Here is a 19,651-nt window from a genome sequence, read left to right as displayed (position 1 = left end):
CGTGTGTCCTACTACTACTAATTCTTGGCCCCAAGGAGCTCCTGGGGGTTCCCGGGCGTCTCTTAGAGAACCGCGTCTCCATCTCGCCCTCTCGGCCGACTTCGGAGGTTCGGTCTGCGGCTGCGCACAGCGCGCGTAAGCGCGGTCACGTGACTGCTGCGGACCCGCCAAGATGGCGGCTTCCTGCTTGGTCCTGCTGGCGCTGTGTCTGCTGCTGCCGCTGCTGCTGCTGGGAGGATGGAAGCGCTGGAGGCGGGGGCGGGCGGCCCGGCATGTAGTAGCCGTGGTGCTGGGCGACGTGGGCCGCAGCCCCCGTATGCAGTACCACGCGCTGTCGTTGGCCATGCACGGCTTCTCGGTGACCCTCCTGGGGTTCTGCAGTGAGTGGCCAAGGGTCCGGGAGGGAGGATGCTCTCTCAGCCTTTCATCCTCGGTTCTAACCGCCCCGGGGAGTCGAGGCGGAAGTGCTCCTTTAGTCGCCGCCTTTGGGCAGCTCTCCGAGATTGGACGAGCGGGTTCTGCCCAGCTTTTCCTGGGTGGGTCTGTAGGTGTAGCCGGCGTTAATCTTGCCACGTGTCAGAAATGTGTTAAGTGAATACATCGCGTGGTCTCACGTAATTCTCCTAGTAAGTGGAACCCAGGTGCATGGGACTCTAGGGCTAGTGCTGGTAGCTACGTCCGTGTGCAGCTACCCTTGTCAGGCTGTGTCTGAGTGTGTCTGAGCTGACAGGGTATCTCATTCCTCATCCCTCAACGCAGAGCTCTGCAGACAGATGTTTCATTTGTTCTTCATGTCCAGCTTTTCCCCACAGTGTGCAGGGCAGCGGTGTCTGCTCCCTCATTATTCTCCACGTTGGTAACTTGAGAGGATAGCTCAACCGCATCTCAGGGAGAAGTGGCAACAGCACTAGTTGCCTTTAATCCGTGTTTAGAATCTGCTATCCTAGGGCGATGGGGTAGAGTGGGACTTCCTAGGGATGGCTCTGTGGTGGAAAATTCCACTATCCAGAGAATCTAGATTAGTTTAATTGAGCACCTACTGTTTGCCAGGCATCGTGTTAAGTGAAGGTAGGTCGGATTCAGGCCCTCTCTCTGTGGGATATCTAGAGGAATCTGAGCAAGAATTGGCCGCATTCTCTGTTCTGGCTAGTGAGGAACAGAGAGAGGTTTTGAAATAGCTTACTTTCCAAAACGCTCTCCGTGATTCAGTCTGAGTTGGGAGATTATCTGACTTTAGATTGCTGCTTCTGGTACATTAAAGGGATCGTTCTCATTTTTCAGACTCCAAACCCCATGATGAGCTTTTGCAGAACAACAGAATTCAGATTGTGGGCTTGACAGACCTTCAGAGTCTTGCAGGTAGGGTGCAGTCAACTCTAGAATCCTCTGAATTCATGGACTGGGGGCAGGGGGTGCTTGTCTGAAAAGCCGTGCAGATTGCCAGACTCTCCTTTGGTAGTCACAGGTGTTTTCTGACTTGCAGTTGGGCCCCGAGTTTTCCAGTACGGAGTCAAAGTTGTATTTCAGGCTATGTACTTGCTGTGGAAGTTGATGTGGAGGGAGCCAGGCGCCTATATCTTTCTCCAGGTGTGTATCAGCCCCTGCCTCCCTCTGTGAGAACCATGTTAGCAGTTTACTTTCCAGCACAAATTGGTAATATATTGCATATTCATATGTGTGTGTGTTGTGTGTGTAAATGTTCAAAGACATGAGTAGCAGCCTATGGGATGTGTCTATTTATGGCACCTATCCATGCTCTGTGTCATTACAGATAGTCTTAAATTGTACTGACTGTGTATCTAAGTGTTTTCCATGTATTAAATCATTTAGTCCTCACAGTGACCCTAAGAAGTATTACATTTAGGTAATACAAGAACCTATTTCTTAAGGTTGTTCTCATTTAGATGAGAAAACCTCGACCCAGAAAGGCTCTCTAAGTAGCCCATCGCCATACAGCTAGGAAGTGGTGGAATCAGGATTTGAACGTAGGTGGTCAGTCTGGTTCTATAGTAAACACACACACACACACACACACACACACACACACACACATGTTTTTTTTTTTGAGACAGAGTTTCGCTCTTGCCTCCCAGGCTGGAGTTCAGTGGTGTGATCTCGGCTCACTGCAACCTCCACCTCCTGGGTTCAAGCGATTCTCCTGCCTCAGCCTCCTGAATAGCTGGGATTACAGGTTCCCGCCACCACGCCCAGCTAATTTTTGTATTTTTAGTAGAGATGGGGTTATGCCATGTTGGCCAGGCTGGTCTCGAACTCCCGACCTCAGGTGATCCACCCGCCTTGGCCTCCCAAAGTGCTGTGATTGCAGGTGTGCGCCACTGTGCCTGGCCTATCGTTATACTTTTAACCTCTTCCCTTGATCACTTTTTTCTTTAATAAATTTTTCTTTCTTTTCTAGCTGAAGGAATACCGTTTTTTTCTTTAATCAAATCAATTTTTAATATATAGAAGCACCTTCCTCTTTTATTTATTTATTTTTATTTTTCCTGAGATAGAGTCTCTGTTCCTCAGGCTGGAGTGCAGTGTTGCGATCTTGGCTCACTGCACCCTCCGCCTCCTGTGTTCAAGTGATTCTCCTGCCTCAGCCTCCTGAGTAGCTGGGATTACAGGCATGTGCCACCACGCCTGGCTAATTTTTGTAATTTTCTTTTTAGTAGAGATGGGGTTTGGCTATGTTGGCCAGGATGGTCTTGAACTCCTGACCTCAGGTGATCCACCTGCCTCGGCCGCCCAGAGTGCCGGGATTATAGGCAGGAGTCACCACGCCCTGCACCTTCCTCTTTTAATAGGCAGCCTCGAATTCCAATATGTGATGTACCATACTGCATGTATTTAGTCTCATGTTAATGGATACTCAGATTCTTCCTGATTTTGGTTTTACTTTTACAAATAGTGTGGCTCCAAGCCCAGTGAGCATATGCCTTTTGCATAAGTCCAGTTTCTTTCTTAGGATAACTTCCTAGCAGTGGAATTGTGTGGTCAAAGTTGATGCATTTTAAAAATGTGTATGTTACTGGACAGCTTTAGAGTAAGGTTGGGCCAGTTTGGCCCCTGCTGAGTGGGGTACCTCTTCTCCCCCATGCTTACCATCACCAGCTGTTGTTAGACCTTTTTAGAATTTGCATTCTGACAGGTGAAAAATGCCATTTCTTTGTTCTGTTTTTTGCCTCCTTGATTATTGATGATCTTGGACTTCTCAGGTTGTTTCTGTTTGCTTGTTTTTCGTTTGTTTTAGAGACAGAGTCTAGCTCTGTCTCCCAGGCTGAGAGTGCAGTGGCACAATCATAGCTTAACTGCAGCCTCATCCTCCTGGGCTCAAGTGATCCTACCTCCTCAGCCTCCTTCGTAGCTGGGGCTACAGGCGTGTCCCACCTCACCTGGCTAATTTTTAAATTTTTTGTAGAGATGAGTTCTCACTGTTTCCTAGGCCGGACTTGAACTCCTGGGCTCAAATGATCCTCCCACATTGGCCTCCCAAAGTGTTGGGATTACAGGCGTCAGCCACCGCACCTCGCCCATTCTGTTTCTTTTATGACTTTTTACACCTATTTGGGTGGTGGAGAGGGTCTTTCTTCTGCGTATTATCAAGAGCTCTGTAAAGATAACACTCATCACCATGTGTGTTGTGACTATTTTTACTGGGTTTGTTGCCGAGCGTGGTCTGGGTTTCCTCCTCTTCAAGTCTCTATCTTTCCTAGAACCCCCCAGGTCTGCCTAGCATTGCTGTCTGCTGGTTCGTGGGCTGCCTTTGTGGAAGCAAGCTCGTCATTGACTGGCACAACTATGGCTACTCCATCATGGGTCTGGTGCATGGCCCCAAACACCCCCTCGTTCTGCTGGCCAAGTGGTGAGAGTCTGGGAAGAGGGTAGAATACCGTCCCCCAAACCACTCAAGGATGAGTGAGAAGAAGGGCCATTGTGGGCCTCCGGAAGCTGGTTCCTTGTGTGCTCTGCAGGAGGCGGGGTGAGGCTGATGAATCAGGCTGAATGCTGGTTCCAAGTGATAGAAACAGGCCTCAGCAAAGGACCACATTTTTGTGCCATGAAATGGAAGTGTCTGTGGAAATGGTTGGTTTCGAGCTCAGCAGTGTCACTGGGACCCAGTTCATGTCTGTCTCCACACTCCCTTCTGGTGGTGGTTCCCGGAACTCTCCTAGCTCTGGTCCCCACCCAGGCTCAGTGGGGAGGGCAGCCCTCTCTGATTGGCTCATGTAGGTTACCTGCCTTCCTCTGATCTGTCTATTGAGGCCAGGGGGCAAGTGCTCCAGCAGAAGAGCTGGGTCTCAGGAGCATCCATATCCCATGGACAGAGGGTGGGTGAGGGCAGATCCCCAAATTAAAACCCAGGGCTGCTGTTGGGAGCTGGAGAAGTGGGCCACGGTTGCTGCAGCTGATGTGACAGGGAGGGAAGAAGGGCCAGTGGTAGCAGTGGGATGTGGAGCTGGGAAGGTCACCTGCTGTACTCTGAGCCCGACTATAACATCTCTGTCATACTCCGTATGGCCAGCCTTCATGTGCACATCCAACTTCCGTGTGCATGTCCAGCCTCTGTGTGTACTTCCAGCCTTGGGCCGTTGGCTGCCTGTGGCCTTCGCCCTGATGAGTTTGTTCACTGGCAGTGGTGACAGCAGCAGTAAACAGCTCAACTGAGCAAATTGAGCAAAATGCTCAATGGTGAGCATCTCCTGCATGCCAGTCCTCCAGCCAAGCCCTTTTTATATTTTACCCCGTTCAATGTCCATGCACCTCAGGAGGGTGTACCTTTTACAAGTCAGGAAACTGAGGCTGAGAATGATTACGCCTCTTGCTACACAGCTAAGTGTGAGGACCAAAATGTCGTCCCAGGCAACCCCATTTCCGAGCTTTCTCTGCATCTTGAGAGAGGAACAGGTCATGATACCCTGGCAGTGATAAATAACCCAGAATCGCTCATGCGCTGTTCCGGCTCTACCCTGCCATCAGGGCTCAGTCTCCATTAGAGAATGTGTACAATGTTCACTGAATCCCTTTGCCCCACGTTGAGAGTAAGCCGTGGCCTTACAGCCTTTGCAGTGGTAGCACAGGGTGGCTGAGATCCGCTAGTGAGGCCTTTATTGTATTTCTTCCTTTTTTTTTTTTGAGACAGAGTCTCACTCTATCCCCCAGACTGGAGTGCAATGGCGCCATCTCGGCTTACTGCAACCTCTGCCTTCTGGGTTCAAGCGATTCTCCTGCCTCAGCCTCCTGAGTAGCTGGGATTACAGGCGCCCATCACCGCGCCTGGCTAATTTTTGTATTTTTAGTAGAGACAGGGTTTCACCATATTGGCCAGGCTGGTCTCGAACTCCTGACCTCAAATGATCCACCCACCTTGGCCTCCCAAAGTGCTGGGATTACAGGCATGAGCCACCACCCCGGCCTGTATTTCTTCCTTTTACAGCAAGAGAGAGGATGTTCACTTTGGCAGTGATACACAGTGTCCTTTTATTTATTTTTTTAATTTGTATGTATGTATGTATGTATTTATTTATTTATTTGAGACAGAGTCTCGCTCTGTTGCCCAAGCTGGAGTGCAGTTTCCTTTTAAAGTGATTGTATTTAAGCCAACAAGTGACACAAATAAAGAAGGGTGTATACAGCGTAAAGAAAGGACACTGGCACAGGTGCGGCTCAGGGAGCACAAACTCTCCCAGCTCCGCGGCCTTTTCTCTGTTGAGGGATGTTGAGTCATGTCGCGGTGGTAGTGGAGGCGTGTCTAGGGCTCTGCTGACTGCTGATCCCTCTTTTCAGGTACGAGCGGTTCTTTGGGCGCCTGTCCCACCTGAACCTGTGTGTTACCAATGCCATGCGAGAAGACCTGGCGGAGAACTGGCACATCAGGTACCACGGCCTGGGACGACGGCGGCCTGGGAGAGGCGCAGGGCCCCTGACTGGCTGCAGTGAGAACTGCCTTGCCTGCTGCGGTCGTGCTGGAGGGGCAGTGTGAAATACTGAGGGCCTGGGAGGTGGTCTCTGGTTTGGGGAAGCCGGGGGAGGAGGGGGCAGAGTTTCTTTCCCAGCCAGCCAGGGGGTCCAGGCGGTTTTGGTCCTAGGACGTCTCTGCGTGCATTCCCAAGTGATTGCAAGGCTTCTTTTTGTCATCGTCTGAGACTTGGATTCCCCAAGCGTCCTTCTTTTCCTGGAGCCTCTGAGTCCTCTATTCTTGAGGCCTTTCTTCCGCCCTCCCAATAGCCCCGCCATGATTTCATTGCAGGGCTGTGACCGTCTACGACAAGCCGGCATCTTTCTTTAAAGAGACACCTCTGGACCTGCAGCACCGGCTCTTCATGAAGCTGGGCAGCATGCACTCTCCGTTCAGGGCCCGGTAGGCCTTGCATCCTCAGCTGCCTTCTCTCCTGCTCGCCACTGCCCTGGCCCCTCCCCTTCTCACTGCAGACCTGGGAACCCACTCATCCAGGGGTTGGCAAACTAGGGCTACAGGCCAGTCTCCTGCTTTTGTAAATCAAGTTTCACTGGGACACAACACACTCATTACCTTCTGAGTTGTCTGTAGCCGCCTTTGAGCTACAATAGCAGAGTCGCGTTTTGCAGCAGAGAACGTGTGGCCCGCAAAGCCTGAAGTATTTACTCTCTGGCCCTTTAAGAAATGTTTGTGGACCCCTGCGCTATCTTACTGTCCTGCCGGTGGGTTCCCAGGCCTGTGGCAGGATCTGTGGACCTGTGTGTCCCCTGTGGTGTCTCATGGGGCTAAGGAGGGGACCTTTGTGCAGGTCCACACACCCTGAGGTGTGCCCCTGGGTAAGCTGGGGTGGTGTGGGAGGGCGTCCTAGCACCCTCATCCTGAGTCCAGGGGATGATAAGACAGCAAGTCCCGTGGAGAAAAGGAATGAGTCTGTCTTGTTTGCTATCGTAACCTTAGCACCCAGCAACAATATTAGAGAAAGCAAGCCCAGGCCTCGGATGGCAGGGGTGGCCTGGTGCTGCTAATGTGGCCGGGCACCCCAACCTTTGGGAGCCTGCAGGCCTCGCCACAGCAGGAGATGCCCGTCCTGGGTCCTGGGCCTGCTGTGTGGCCTCTCACAGGCTTTCTTTCTGCTCCTTCAGCTCAGAACCTAAGGACCCAGCCACGGAGCGGTCAGCCTTCACAGAGCGGGATGCTGGGAGCGGGCTGGTGACGCGTCTCCCCGAGCGGCCAGCCCTGCTGGTCAGCAGCACAAGCTGGACAGGTCTGCATGACCCCTGGGGCACTTGGGGTTGGTGTGACGGGCACCTGGCCAACGTGTGTTCTCCTCACCCCTGCCAGTCCTGCATGCCCCCACCCCTCCACGGTCTCAATGAGAAGGGGAGGGCGTGTGAGCTGGAAGAGGGGTGTCCAGAAACAGGCCCCTGACATTCAATTCTCTTCTCACAGAGGACGAAGACTTCTCCATCCTGCTGGCAGCTTTAGAAAGTAGGTGTGTGGCTGCGCTGAGGAGCTCTGGGCTTGTCGGGGGCTTCTGAGCTGTGAGCTGCTGGCCTGGCCTGCGGCATGTTCCTGTCCCGGGCCACTGGGTGGGGCAGCCTGGGGACAGTGGGGGTGGTGGAGGTGGGCCGCCCTGAATCCCCAGTTGGGTCACTGAGTGACCAGGCCCTCGGGCTGAAATGCCCCCTCCAGGAGAGTATCTCACAGAGGCTGGTGGCCTCCCTGCCAGAGCAGTGCTCTTTCTCCAGCTGACCAGGTGACTCTGGCTATTGTTTATTTAAAAATTTTTTTCTGAATGGGCCTGGTGGCTCACACCTGTAATCCTAGAACTCTGGGAGGCCGAGGCAGGCAGATCACCTGAGGTCAGGAGTTTGAGACCAACCTGGCCAACATGGCAAAACCTGTCTCTACTAAAAATCTAAAAATTAGCTAGGTATGGTGGTGGGCGCCTGTAATCCCAGCTACTTGGGAGGCTGATGCACGAGAATTACTTGAACCCGGGAGGCAGAGGTTGCAGTGAGCTGAGATCGCGCCATTGCACTCCAGCCTGGGTGACAGAGCGAGAGTCTGTCAAAAAAAAAAAAAATTATATCAGAAATTCCATGTAGAATTGTTCCTTTTTTTAAACACAGAGTTTGAACAACTGACTCTTGACGGACATAACCTTCCTTCTCTCGTCTGTGTGATAACAGGTACTGCCTGGGACCCTGGGTGTCTGGTTGGGGGATTGCGGAGGGGAAGGGGCACGCAGCCTTTAACCCTGTGCTTCCCAGATCTTGTCTCCTTAATCCTCGCTCTAGCTCTCTGCCATAGGGTCTTATACTGCTTGACGTGGGGGAAACTGAGGCTCAGAGGGTTTCGCAGCAGGGCAGGGAGCCCAGATTTGAATCTGTGGATACCAAGCTTTCTACTTTTTCAGTAGTTTCCAAGCATCTTTTTGTTGTTGTTGTTACGTCATTGGTGTCCTTTTTTTTTTTTGAGACAGAGTCTCTGTCGCCCAGGCTGGAGTGCAGTGGTGCAATCTCGGCTCACTGCAACCTCCGCCTCCCACATTCAAGCAATTCTCATGCCTCAGCCTCCCGAGTAGCTGGGACTACAGGTGCCCACCACACTCAGCTAATTTTTGTATTTTTAGTAGAGACAGGGTTTCACCATGTTGGCCAGGCTGGTCTTGAACTCCTGACCTCAGGTGATCCACCCACCTCGGCCTCCCAATATGCTGGAATTACAGGCACGAACCACTGTGCCCAGCCGTGTCATTGGTGCCTTAACCAAGCCTCTTTTAATTTTTCAAACGGAAGAGCCCCTGTCCCACAGTTACTGCTGTTGAGCACTTTCAGGGTGACTCAGTGAAGAGGGGGAAAAGTGGAAGCGGTGTGGGAAGAGGCGGGGTCTGGGCCAGCTGCTGGTCCTGCTCTCCTCCCTCCTCTGGCCTCTAGGCTCCCAGGAGTGGTTTGGAACCCGAGCCATGTGCTCTGGAGACTGTGGCAGGGCAGGGGCAGCTTGGAACCCGCACCATGTGCTCTGGAGGCTGTGGCAGGGCAGGGGCGGCTTGGAACCTGTGCCACGTGCTCTGGGGGCTGTGCCAGGGCAGGGGGAGTCCTCGTGTCCTTGTGCACAACACAGACAAAAGGCTGGGTCCACCCAGTGGGCGGTTGGGTGCCAGGCCAGTGCTAACCCCGCCATGTTTGCAGCCCGAGGCCAGCTGGCTGCAGGTGCAGGGCTATGCGTCAGGGGTCAGGGTGCACACACCCCTGCAGGTCTCGGGGCTCCTTGGTTGCTTCTGGAAGGGCCCAGATGGGGCCTGACTGGAGCTGCCGAGGGGTGGAGCTTCTGGGAAAGGGATCCCTCCTAGGGGAGAGTGTCTTGGGCCTGGGACCACGTGGCAGGGACAGAGACGGGTCCATGGCAGTGTCTGCTCTTCTCTGTGAAGGCAAAGGGCCTCTGAGGGAGTATTACAGCCGCCTCATCCACCAGAAGCATTTCCAGCACATCCAGGTCTGCACCCCCTGGCTGGAGGCCGAGGACTACCCCCTGCTTCTAGGTGAGAGGCCAGCAGGAGGCTCAGGGAGGAGGCGGGGCCTTAAGCAGGGGGAACAGGGGTGGGCGGGATGTACTTTTTCTGAAAAGGTGGCTCTGGAGGCCACTTGGGGACAGGACCTGGGCTCTGGCTGAACTCCCGGGAGGAGGCTACTTCTTGGTTTGCCAGCCCCTCCCTGCCAGGTGGCCCCAGAGGCCCTTTACCAAGGGGTTTGAGGAGGCCACGTCCTTTCAGCCTGCCACGCCCTCCATTCAGTCCTCTTCCTTCCTGCAGGAGGGCTGGGCCTGGGGCTGGGGCCACTGTTACCCAGGTGCGGGAGGGCAGTGGCTTTGGGAGGTACAGGGACGATGTGTCAAACAGCGTTGCCTTTCCCAGTGAGGTGGTTCTCCCTTCCTCTGTCTCTTTCCCCGTTGATTTCTCCAAGTGGGGAGTCATGGCTTGGTCCTGATGCGTCTCTAGAGCTGCATCTTCCAGCTTCGAGTGAGCAGAGCAGTTGGAGGCTGAGGGCCTTTTCCTGGTAGGATTCTCCAGCTAGTCTTTGTTTTAGACAGTCTTGCTCTGTTGCCTAGGCTGGAGTGCACGATCTCAGTTCATGCAACCTCCGCCTCCTGGGTTCAAGCGATTCTGCCACCTCAGCCTGCCGAGTAGATTACAGAATTACAGGAGCCCGCCACAACACCTGGCTTATTTTTGTATTTTTAGTAGAGACAGGGTTTCACCACGTTGGGCCAGGCTGGTCTTGAACTCCTGACCTCAAGTGATCCTCCCACCTTGGCCTCCCTAACTGCTGGGATTCCAGGCATGACCCATCACGCCTGGCCCCAGCTAGTCTTTAGAAATGTTAAGCTGTTTGCCTTTATTTTCACAGTGACAGCTGGTTTGTGGTGGGTGTGCTGTGGTTTATTATTATTCTTATTATTATTTTGAGATGGAGTTTCGCTCTTGTAGCCCAGGCTGGAGTGCAATGGCCCGATCTTGGCTCATGCAACCTCCGCCTTCCTGGTTCAAGTGATTCTCCTGCCTCAGCCTCCCGAGTAGCTGGGATTACAGGCACCTGCCACGATGCTTGGCTAATTTTGTATTTTTTTTTAATAGAGATGGGGTTTCACCATGTTGGCCAGGCTGGTCTTGAACTCCTGACCTCAGGTGATCTGCCCGCCTTGGCCTCCCAAAATGCTGGGATTACAGGCGGGAGGTGAACCTGGCAGGTGGAGGTTGCAGTGAGCCGAGATTGTGCCACTGCAGTCCAGCCTGGGTGACAGAGTGAGACTCTGTCTCAAAACAAAACAAAACAACAACAAAAAAACCAAATTGTGGTTATGTAGAAAAAGTGTCAACTTACATTTTCAGATGTCCCAGCCAGGCTGTGTGGCTGCTTGGCCAGCTTAAGCCACTTGTTCTTGGGGCTGTCGGGGGCCTTATCCGATTTTCACTCTCCTCGGGGGATGTTACCTCACCGGGCTGGGAGGATTTGTGTTCCCAGGGCAGAGACCAGCGCTGTGACCCACCCCTCTTGCCTAGCAGGGTCGGCGGACCTGGGTGTCTGTCTGCACACGTCCTCCAGTGGCCTGGACCTGCCCATGAAGGTGGTGGACATGTTCGGGTGCTGTTTGCCTGTGTGTGCCGTGAACTTCAAGTGGTAGGAGCAGAACCCGAATCTTTCTGGGGATAGCTTCGCAGATCCACCGCTGAGGGGAAAGCAGTGCAGAGCGAGCTGCCCACAGTGAGGCCCTGCCCCTCAGTCAGTCCAGCACACCCTGGAGGCCATGAGGAGGAGCCGTGCGGTTACTGTGGCTGGGCTGAGCCTCCCTGAAGTAGTTGCTTCCATTTAGAGCTCATGTTATATTTAGGTTGGTACAAACGTAATCACGGTTTTTGCCATTAAAAATGGCAATTACTTTTGCACCAACCTAATATGAAAAAAAAGCATCTTAAGTACTAGAACTCCACTCGGGGCTTTTGCTGCTAGAGTGGCATTGGCGGGAACTGCCTGCAGGCTTACGTGGTTTGGTTTCTCTCTCTCCCACCATGTCCCTCTTGGCCACGCTCACATGGGGGGTTTGAATCAATTAAATGAGTGTCATGCTGTGGCCTCACTCCAGCCAGCACAGACGGGTGTTTGGAAGGGTGGCGTTAGAGGAGATTCTAGAAGCAGTAGCCTCAGCACAAGCTGAGCCCTTGGCCCCTGCTCAGGAGCCGGCCCCCGGATGGGATTCAGGGATGCGAGCCCCTCGTGTGAGCTGAGCTCAGGGAATGTCAGGATCAAACCTGGTGCCTTAGAAAAGTCATCTTTTACGTGCTAAGCCAGTCCCCAGGGGTTGCCTTTTCTTGTTCCATGGCCATGGAATGAAGAAAAACATGCAAAAATCATTCTTCAGTCCTTGAAGAGCATCCAGCACAGAAGGTACAAATCCTCCTAAGGCTCCGTCCTTGAATTGGTTTGGCCATTTTGCTGTGCACCTCCCAGGCCTTTATGCCCTTCAGATGCCAAATCTAAGAACCAGCTCCTGGAAACCACACCCCCTGTTCCAACCCCCAGCCTGGCTTGAGCGTGGGGTGGGTGGGAGCCCAGGTGGGCACCCCAGGGGTCTGGTGTCTTCTCCAGGCAGCTCTCAGGCTCCCTTGGTTCTCTCTGCAGTTTACATGAGCTGGTGAAACATGAAGAAAACGGCCTGGTCTTCGAGGACTCAGAGGAACTGGCAGCTCAGCTGCAGGTAGCCACATCTGCCACCACGCCAGGGTGGGCAGGGTTCTGGAGACTGGCACCGAGCCACGCTCCCTGATCCCTGCTTCCCACAGCCAGGGTGGGACCATGTGGGGTCTGGTGGAAAAGCTAGGGAGGGAGCAGAAGTCACAGAGGCCGGCCTACTCTGCTGTCCCGTTTGGGTACAGTAGGCTCGGGAGAGTCAGGACACACCCCTACCTGCCCTCTGGATTTATGGAGCTGACACTCCACAAATGATGCTGGAGCCGGGTGGGCCAGGCTGCAGTTTAGGAAGTGATCAGGATCAGGTAGGTGGGCGGGCAAAGGGAGCTTCTGGGACCGGCCTTGAAAGATGGGTGGAATTCTGCAAAGGTTACTCGTTTCTTATTGCAAAAAGGAATACATCATTCTTGCCAACAGAATGATTGGCAGAATTTTCGGTAAAGGTCCGGGTCGGAAGTCATTTAGACTGGGTCCCCCAGTCTCTGTCAGAACCATGGTACTCTGTTGTGCAGTGAAAATGGTCACAGATCATCTGTAGATTAAGGGGTGTGGCTTTGTTCCAATAAAACTTTATTTACAAACACAGGCTGTGGGCTGGATTTGGCCTGCAGGCTGTAGTTTGTGATCCTTGATTGAGACAGTTTAGCAAGGCTGAAAAGAACACCGACACCCCCTTGTTACCCACAGATGGGTGGGACTGTGTTGGCCAGAGGCCGAGAGGAGGCTGCTCACAGGGGAACGTACAGCATGTAGAGGCCGGAAAGTGCTCCAGAGCACCAAGTGTGGGAAAGTGGAACATACGGGGAAGTTTCCAGAAAGCATGATGTCACGTTGGAGGCGGAGCGCTCCTGGGGTGTGAAGGGTCTCAAGTCCAAGTGAGGGAGTTAGGGACTTGGGAGGGGTTGCTGTTGGGTCGGGGACCTGGGGTCAGCCAGGTGGTGACCTGGGATGGGGCGGGGACAGGCAATGAGGTAAGCTCTGCTCTTTATTTTTTTGCAGATGCTTTTCTCAAACTTTCCTGATCCTGTGGGCAAGCTAAACCAGTTCCGGAAGAACCTGCGGGAGTCGCAGCAGCTCCGATGGGATGAGAGCTGGGTGCAGACTGTGCTGCCTTTGGTTATGGACACATGACTCCTGGGCCAGAGGCTAAAACCCCAGGACCCCTGCTGTCCTTCCAGCAGCTTCTTCTCGGAGTCTCAGGGCAAATCCTTTCGAGCAGCGCCTCCCAGTGGCCAGAAGCTGAAATGACGGCAGTGGTGCCGCCTGGTGAATGAATTGGTTCTGTGACCCGGGAAGCTGTGGTTGGCCCTAATTTCTTCTCTGGAGGTTCGGAAACGCTTCCTGTCTTCTTCTGTTCTTCACGGCCCACGCCCCTGCTAGTGTATTACTGTTCTGTGACTTCCCTGTGACCTCTGCAGTACTCCTCATCCTGCGTTTGGTCTCCAGGTGTCACCTTTCTGCCGTGTTCCTAACACTTTGATTCCTCTCTTGAAAAAAGCACCTGCTGCACCATAAGCCCACATATGTGGCAGCTGCAGTGGGCTTGGCTTTGTGAGGAACCGAGTGTGCCCACGTTGGGGGAGCGTCATACTTGATACACACGTTTTTATTTGCACAAAGAAATGCTATTTTTGGAGCCAGAATTTTCATGTCTGATTTATGGTGATTTTCTTAAGAACCAGAACTGCTGGCAGAAAGGGGGCACCCAAACGCTTAGATAGCCGATGTCTTATTAGAGGGCAGTTTGTGGTTCCTGATTTGGAATTTAACATTCTTCAAACATTCCAGTCCAATGAAAGTTTTATCCGCTTTCCCATATAAAAATTCTTCCCACGATAGTGACTTGATTCTCACAGTCACGTTGGAGGCGTGTGTGAGTCCTACAGTGTGAGGCTCAGCATTGCCATCTCCAAGTGCTCTTCGTAGGGAAACAGTTTCTGGTCATGACGAGCTTCTGCTTCCCATCTGATCCCGGCCCGGCCTGGCAACAGAGCACATGTGTTTCAGGATAGTGGTGTTTGGGGACAGGACATGAGCGTATTGTGTGGGGCTTCTAGGACAGTCCTGGTGGGGTGGGGGGTGTCCAAGTCAGTTTACTTGGTTCACAGGTTCTCAGGCCCACCCAGGTGCCTAGAATTGGCCTCCAGGATGGGACCAGAAATCTGGTTTTGCATAGAAATGGCTAGCAGCGGGCACCGTGCCGCTGTCCACTCTCTGCCCGTGTCCGCCCCAGCACTTGGCACAGCGGGACAGAAGCAGAGATCTGAACCCACATCTACCTGGCTGCTCAGTCAACCCACTCTTCACAAAGCTTAGAAAGCGGCCGGGCACAGTGGCTTATGCCTGTAATCCCAACACTTTGGGAGGCCAAGGCGGGCGGATCACTTGAGGTCAGGAGTTCAAGACCAGCCTGGCCAACATGGTGAAACCTCATCTCTACAAAAATACAAAAATTAGCCAGGCACGATGGCGGGTGCCTGTAATCCCAGCTACTTAGGAGGCTCAGGCAGGAGAATTGCTTGAACCCAGGAGGTGGAGGTTGCAGTGAGCCGAGATTGTGCCACTGCACTGCAGCCTGAGTGACAGAGTGAGACTCCATCTCAAAAAAAAAAAAAAAAAACCACACACACAAAGCTTAGAAGGGGCTGGTGTTCTCATAAGCACAGATGTCTGAAGAGCCATTAGCCAGAATGATTCTTTTTTTTTTTGAGGTACGATCTTGTTCTGTCACCCAGGCTGGAGTGCAGTGGCACAGTCATTGCTCACCACAGCCTCGACTCCTGGGCTCTAGCAATCCTCCCCCTTCCTGAGTAGCTGGGATGACAGGTGCGTCACCATGCCAGTAATTTTTTATTTTGTAGAGATGGGGTCCTGAATGCATGGCCTCAAGTGATGCTCCTGCCTTAGCCTCTTTTATTTTTTTTTTTACATGTAGTTTTACTCTGTTCTCCAGGCTGGAGTGCAGTGGCACAATCTCAGCTCACTGCAACGCTTCCCAGGTTCAAGTGATTCTCCTGCCTCAGCCTCCCAAGTAGCTGGGATTATAGGCGTGCACCACCACACCTGGCTAATTTTTGTGTTTTTAGTAGAGATGGGGTTTCACCGTGTTGGCCAGGCTGCTGTTGAACTCTTGACCTCGAGTGTTCCACTCACCTCAGCCTCCCAAAGCCTTAGCCTCTTACAGTGTTGGGATTACAGGCGTGAGACACTGTGACCCGGCATGATTTTCAATCACAGTTTTTTGTTATGAGTGGAAAATGCATCTTTATAAAAATGAAGTAGTACAGACATGAACGTGTAGAAGTCTCTATAATCCCGCCATCCAAGGATGGCACCTGTTAACGTGTATATCAGGGATGTCCAATCTTTTGGCCTCCCTGCGCCACATTGGAAAAAGAAGAATCGCCTTGGGCCACACATGAAATACACTAACGCTAGCAATAGCTGATGAGCTAAAAGAAAAAAAATCGCAAAAAAACCTCATATGTTTTAAGAAAGTTTACAGATTTGTGTTGGGCCGCAGGTTGGACAAGCCTGCTATATATATATTCTAGGTTTTCCTCTATAGGTATATTATGTGAAAATGATTATTGTGATACATTTTTTTTTTGAGATGAAGTCTTGCTGTGTTGCTTAAGGTGGCCACAAACTCCTGGGCTTAAGCCATCCTCCCGCCTCAGCCTCCTGAGTAGTTGGGAATACAGGTACTCATAACCATGTGTGGGTGATTATTATTAGTTTTTAAACAAAAATGGGACTGGGCGCAGTGGCTCACGCCTGTAATCCTAACACTTTGGGAGGCTGAGGCGGCAGATCACTTGAGGTCAGGAGTTCAAGACCAGCCTGGCCAACATGGCGAAACCTCAACTCTACAAAAAATACAAAAATTAGCCAGGCATGGTAGCATGCGCCTGTAGTCCCAGCTACTCAGGAGGCTGAGATGGGAGGAGAGCTTGAACCTGGGAGGTGGGAGGTTGCAGTGGGCTGAGATGGCACCACTGCACTCCAGCCTGGGCAATACAAAGCCAGACTCTGTCTCAAAAGAAAAAAAAAAAAAAAAAAAGGTTGGTGGGGGCTTATACTATGTGTGCTGTTTGGCACTGTTTTTTTCACTTAAAAGATATTGCAGGTTTTTTTTTCACGTAAGTATCTGAAGAAAGACTTCCTTTTTTTTTTTTTTTTTTTTTTTCTTTTTTGAGACAGGGTCTTTCTCTGTTGCCCAGGCTAGAGTGCAGTGGTGAGATCAGGGCTCACTGCAGCCTCCACCTCCCGGGCTCAAGCCATCCTCCCACCTCAGCCTCCCGAGTAGCTGGGACTACAGGCGTGTGCAACCACACCTGGCTAGTTTCTGTATGTTTTGTGGAGATGGAGTCCCACTATGTGGCCCAGGTTGGTCTTGAACACCTGGCGTCAAGTAGTCCTCCTGCCTTAGCCTCCTAAAGTGCTGGGATGACAGGCCTGAGCCCGTGCCCGGCCAGCCTCCTGTGCGAGGTTGTGTGGGACTCTGTCGTGGAAGCCAGTATGCCTTCCCGTGCTGGCTTGTTTGTTGGCTCTGTAGTTAACGGGCTGCCCCACGTGGACAGGCATTGGGTCGTCCGTGTCTCTGTGCAGGCAGAGGCTGCTGCGGGTGCATCTGTGCACATGGCTGCCAGGGGGGGCTGTGCTCAGGGGGAGCTGGGGCAAAGGCTGGTGGCATTGGGGGGCTTGGGTGTAGTGTGGAGGCGTGAGAACCAGGTGGCCGGGCTGCAGTCTGCGGGAGCTCAGGGGTCACTTGGCCTCCGTGTGCCCTAGTGTCTTTGTTGGTGAGATGGGACAATGACAGCACACCCTCACAGGTACTGGGGGCTGACAAATGTCAGGTCTGAGGACAGTGGCTGGCCCACTACGGGGCCAGTTCCCCTTCTCTACAGTCACCCTGCTCGTCTTCCATCGACTGGGTGCTCAGGACAGTGGCATGGTGGATCCGCCTGGACAGCCTGTGCTCCAGCGTCCTGCAGGTCACAGCTGTGTCCAGCCCTGACCCCGACTGCCTCTCCCGCCACCTCCATTTTATAGATGAGGAAACCGAGGCCCAAGGGCTTAGGGAACCCTGCTCTGAAGCACACAGTAGGGCTGCTGGGCTCAGACCCTCCCTCCCTGTGCTGAGCTGCCCACCTCCTGCCCCAAGCCCCCCACGCCGTGAGCCCACCCTGCTCACCGGCCTCTGCCCGAGTTCCCCGCATGGTGTGGGAGTGTGGGGCATCCTAGCTTTTCCCCGGCGCCCAGTTCTTTCACTTCCACTGGAGTCCTGCAGGGATAGCTCGGGGACCATGCAGGCCCAGGTGGGCGTGTGGGCTCACCCAGCTCGGTGGTGAACAGCTGGCACGTCTCTGGGTTGCGGATGGTAAAGGCCACGTAGACCTTAGGAGCCCGCTGGTGCTCCCGGCAGGCAGCCAGCCTCTGCAGGACCCCGATCAGCGACATGATGGCTTCTGGGCAATACAGCACGTCTACGGTGAAAGCTTCAGGTTACTGAAAGGGACCAGCGGACAGTTCCAGTTCATGCTGACCTCAGCAGCAGGGCGAGGCCAGAGAGGCAGGGGTCATATGAGACTATTAGATGCCATTTGACTATTTGGGCCACTAGATGGAAAGGCAATTACTTGGGTGAAAAAGGAGAACCCTTAGTAGAGAAAGCTGCAGAAGACCAAAGCAAAAGAAAAAAATCTCCAGACTCACTGGTGTTCCGTAAAAAACCAGCTCTGGTTCTCGGCCTATCTAGAGGGCTTTGAATGACACAAAGCCTGACCCTGGTGTGAACTTCGTGTTTCAGGCATCTGCCGATTTGTCTGCTGGCTTGCAGGGGTGGGCCTGTGTCCCTGACCACCGCTGGACCTGTGGTTTTCGGGGCTGGGACCCAGGACCACAGGCAGAGCTCTGTTCCACCAGAGAGGGGACTGAGTGCTGGCAGGGGCGAGGGGTTTTCGGTGGCCCAGCCAAACACCACCTTCTCTCAAGGGCCCTGTCCTCGTCCCAGAAGTGTTTGTTTTCCTCCTGTGGTCTCTGAAGGACACAGGGCATGGCTCCGTCCGGGACAGAGCCATGTGGTGACGACTGTAACGGAATTATGCGTGTCTCCAACAAGAGGGCTGTGGCTTGAAGGTCACCTTAAGAGGCACCTCTGTCCTTTGATGTCCCCCTGGAGGCCCAGAGTAACTCTTCTGGAAGCCCCATCATGTCCATGCCCGACAGCGTCCATTGTTCCCTTTTCCCAGAGCCAAGAGCTGGGTAGAGCTGCAAGGACACCGCCTGCACAGGGTGCCTGGGGCTGGGCATTACCTGCTGCAATGACAACATCTGGCTGGAAGGCAGAGAGCTGACGGACTGTCGCGACGTCCCAGTCCAGCTGGGCCACTGTCACCCTGGGGCTGTCTAAGTTGGCAGTGATGTCTGCCTCTAATGAGAGGCCATTGAGAAGGACATTCCCTCGGAGCTGCTCGAGGACCCGGCTGTGACAGTCGCTGAAGATGTATGCCCGGGGACGGCACATCTTGCAGATGGCCAGGCCTGTGAGGCCGGCGCCACTGCCAAGCTCTAGGACAGTCCTGGTGGGAGGAAAGGGGACCGTGTCTGCGACTGCACCAGGGTAAGCCTGCCTCGGTGCCCTGCCCTGTGCCCCGAAGTCACCTGTGATTGAAGGCTGCCGGGTTCTCAATGGCCCATTCTGCAAGGTAGAGGGCGGCATCCCATGTGACCAGGCCTGTGGTGCCGTGGGAGATGATGGCTGTGCTCTCGGACAGTGTGATCGAGCCTCCCGAGGGCTGCACCAAGAGAGGGCGAGAGTCAGTCCAGCAATCAGAAGGCAAGTGGCTTGGAAGACAAGTAGCCATCCACCACATGGCTGAATAAACCATGACAGGACCAATCGCCACTCAGCAATGAGAAGCAGCTAACTGCTGACATGCCAGCAGCTTGCACAGGCCTCAAGGGTGTCACACGGCATGAAGGACACTCATCCCAGGCCACACAGGATTCCATTCATCGAACAATCCTGAGACGACGGAGTTCTGGCGATGGAGCACAGGTCGGTGGTGGCCAGGGGCTGGGTGTGGCTATGAAGGGGTGGCTGCCTTGTGATGATTCAATATGCTATGTTTTTCCTTTGTGGTTTCCTGTATGTATGTTTTATCTTTTTTTTTTGAGCTCTGTTCCCCAGGCTGGAGTCAGTGGCATGATCTTGGCTCACTGCAACCTCTGCCTCCTGGGTTCAAGCAATTATCCTGCCTCAGCTGCCCAAGTAGCTGTGACTACAGGCATGTGCCACCATGTCCGGCTAATTTTTGTACTTTTTTTTGAGACAGAGTTTCGCTCTTGTTGCCCAGGCCGGGGTGCAATGGCGCGATCTCGGCTCACTACAACCTCCACCTCCTGGGTTCAAGAGATTCTCCTGCCTCAGCCTCCTGAG

At 53.4% G+C, this 19,651-nt stretch overlaps 2 protein-coding genes across 6 annotated transcripts in view; one reads left to right on the top strand and one right to left on the bottom strand.

Annotated features, from left to right (window-relative positions):
* The first annotated feature begins 166 nt into the window (after positions 1 to 166).
* On the top strand, positions 167 to 15,497 carry ALG1 (ALG1 chitobiosyldiphosphodolichol beta-mannosyltransferase). 2 transcript variants are annotated; one of them, XM_032144514.2, is made up of 13 exons: positions 167 to 380; positions 1,282 to 1,359; positions 1,484 to 1,587; positions 3,717 to 3,865; positions 5,788 to 5,877; positions 6,251 to 6,361; positions 7,102 to 7,223; positions 7,409 to 7,447; positions 8,092 to 8,151; positions 9,393 to 9,503; positions 11,025 to 11,139; positions 12,139 to 12,214; positions 13,207 to 15,497. In XM_032144514.2, the coding sequence occupies exons 1-13, from the start codon at positions 173 to 175 to the stop codon at positions 13,336 to 13,338; spliced, it is 1,395 nt and encodes a 464-aa protein (XP_032000405.1). In that variant the 5' UTR covers positions 167 to 172; the 3' UTR covers positions 13,339 to 15,497. The 2 variants fall into 2 exon arrangements, with proteins under 2 accessions (XP_032000405.1, XP_032000404.1); XM_032144513.2 differs by having other exon boundaries at positions 168 to 380; positions 11,022 to 11,139.
* The window catches only part of EEF2KMT (eukaryotic elongation factor 2 lysine methyltransferase), a 12,938-nt gene continuing 7,364 nt past the window's right edge, over positions 14,078 to 19,651 (bottom strand). For 3 of the 4 annotated variants that reach the window (XM_058433946.1, XM_032144515.2, XM_032144519.2), the window contains exons 5-8: positions 18,874 to 19,007; positions 18,526 to 18,791; positions 17,405 to 17,696; positions 14,132 to 14,188 (exon numbers count right to left, since the gene is read on the bottom strand). In XM_058433946.1, the coding sequence (XP_058289929.1) occupies positions 14,149 to 14,188; positions 17,405 to 17,696; positions 18,526 to 18,791; positions 18,874 to 19,007 (732 nt within the window). In that variant the 3' untranslated portion in view covers positions 14,132 to 14,148. Of the gene's footprint in view, positions 14,189 to 17,404; positions 17,697 to 18,525; positions 18,792 to 18,873; positions 19,008 to 19,651 lie in introns of all 4 variants that reach the window. The other variant, XM_032144516.2, reaches the window with a different exon arrangement.

Source organism: Hylobates moloch, unplaced genomic scaffold (genome assembly GCF_009828535.3).
Source record: "Hylobates moloch isolate HMO894 unplaced genomic scaffold, HMol_V3 SCAFFOLD_23, whole genome shotgun sequence".
In the NCBI taxonomy this organism is placed as follows: domain Eukaryota; kingdom Metazoa; phylum Chordata; class Mammalia; order Primates; family Hylobatidae; genus Hylobates; species Hylobates moloch.
The sequence above is the reverse complement of the archived record's forward strand: the minus strand, read 5'-3'. Positions and strand labels throughout refer to the sequence as shown.

Bases quoted from the DNA above. Each gene is read 5' to 3' on its own strand.
- ALG1 (XM_032144513.2), top strand. From the start codon at position 173: ATGGCGGCTTCCTGCTTGGTCCTGCTGGCGCTGTGTCTGCTGCTGCCG. The intron at 1,588-3,716 runs GTGTGTATCAGC...TATCTTTCCTAG, and splicing joins GCGCCTATATCTTTCTCCAG to AACCCCCCAGGTCTGCCTAG. The intron at 6,362-7,101 runs GTAGGCCTTGCA...CTGCTCCTTCAG, and splicing joins CACTCTCCGTTCAGGGCCCG to CTCAGAACCTAAGGACCCAG.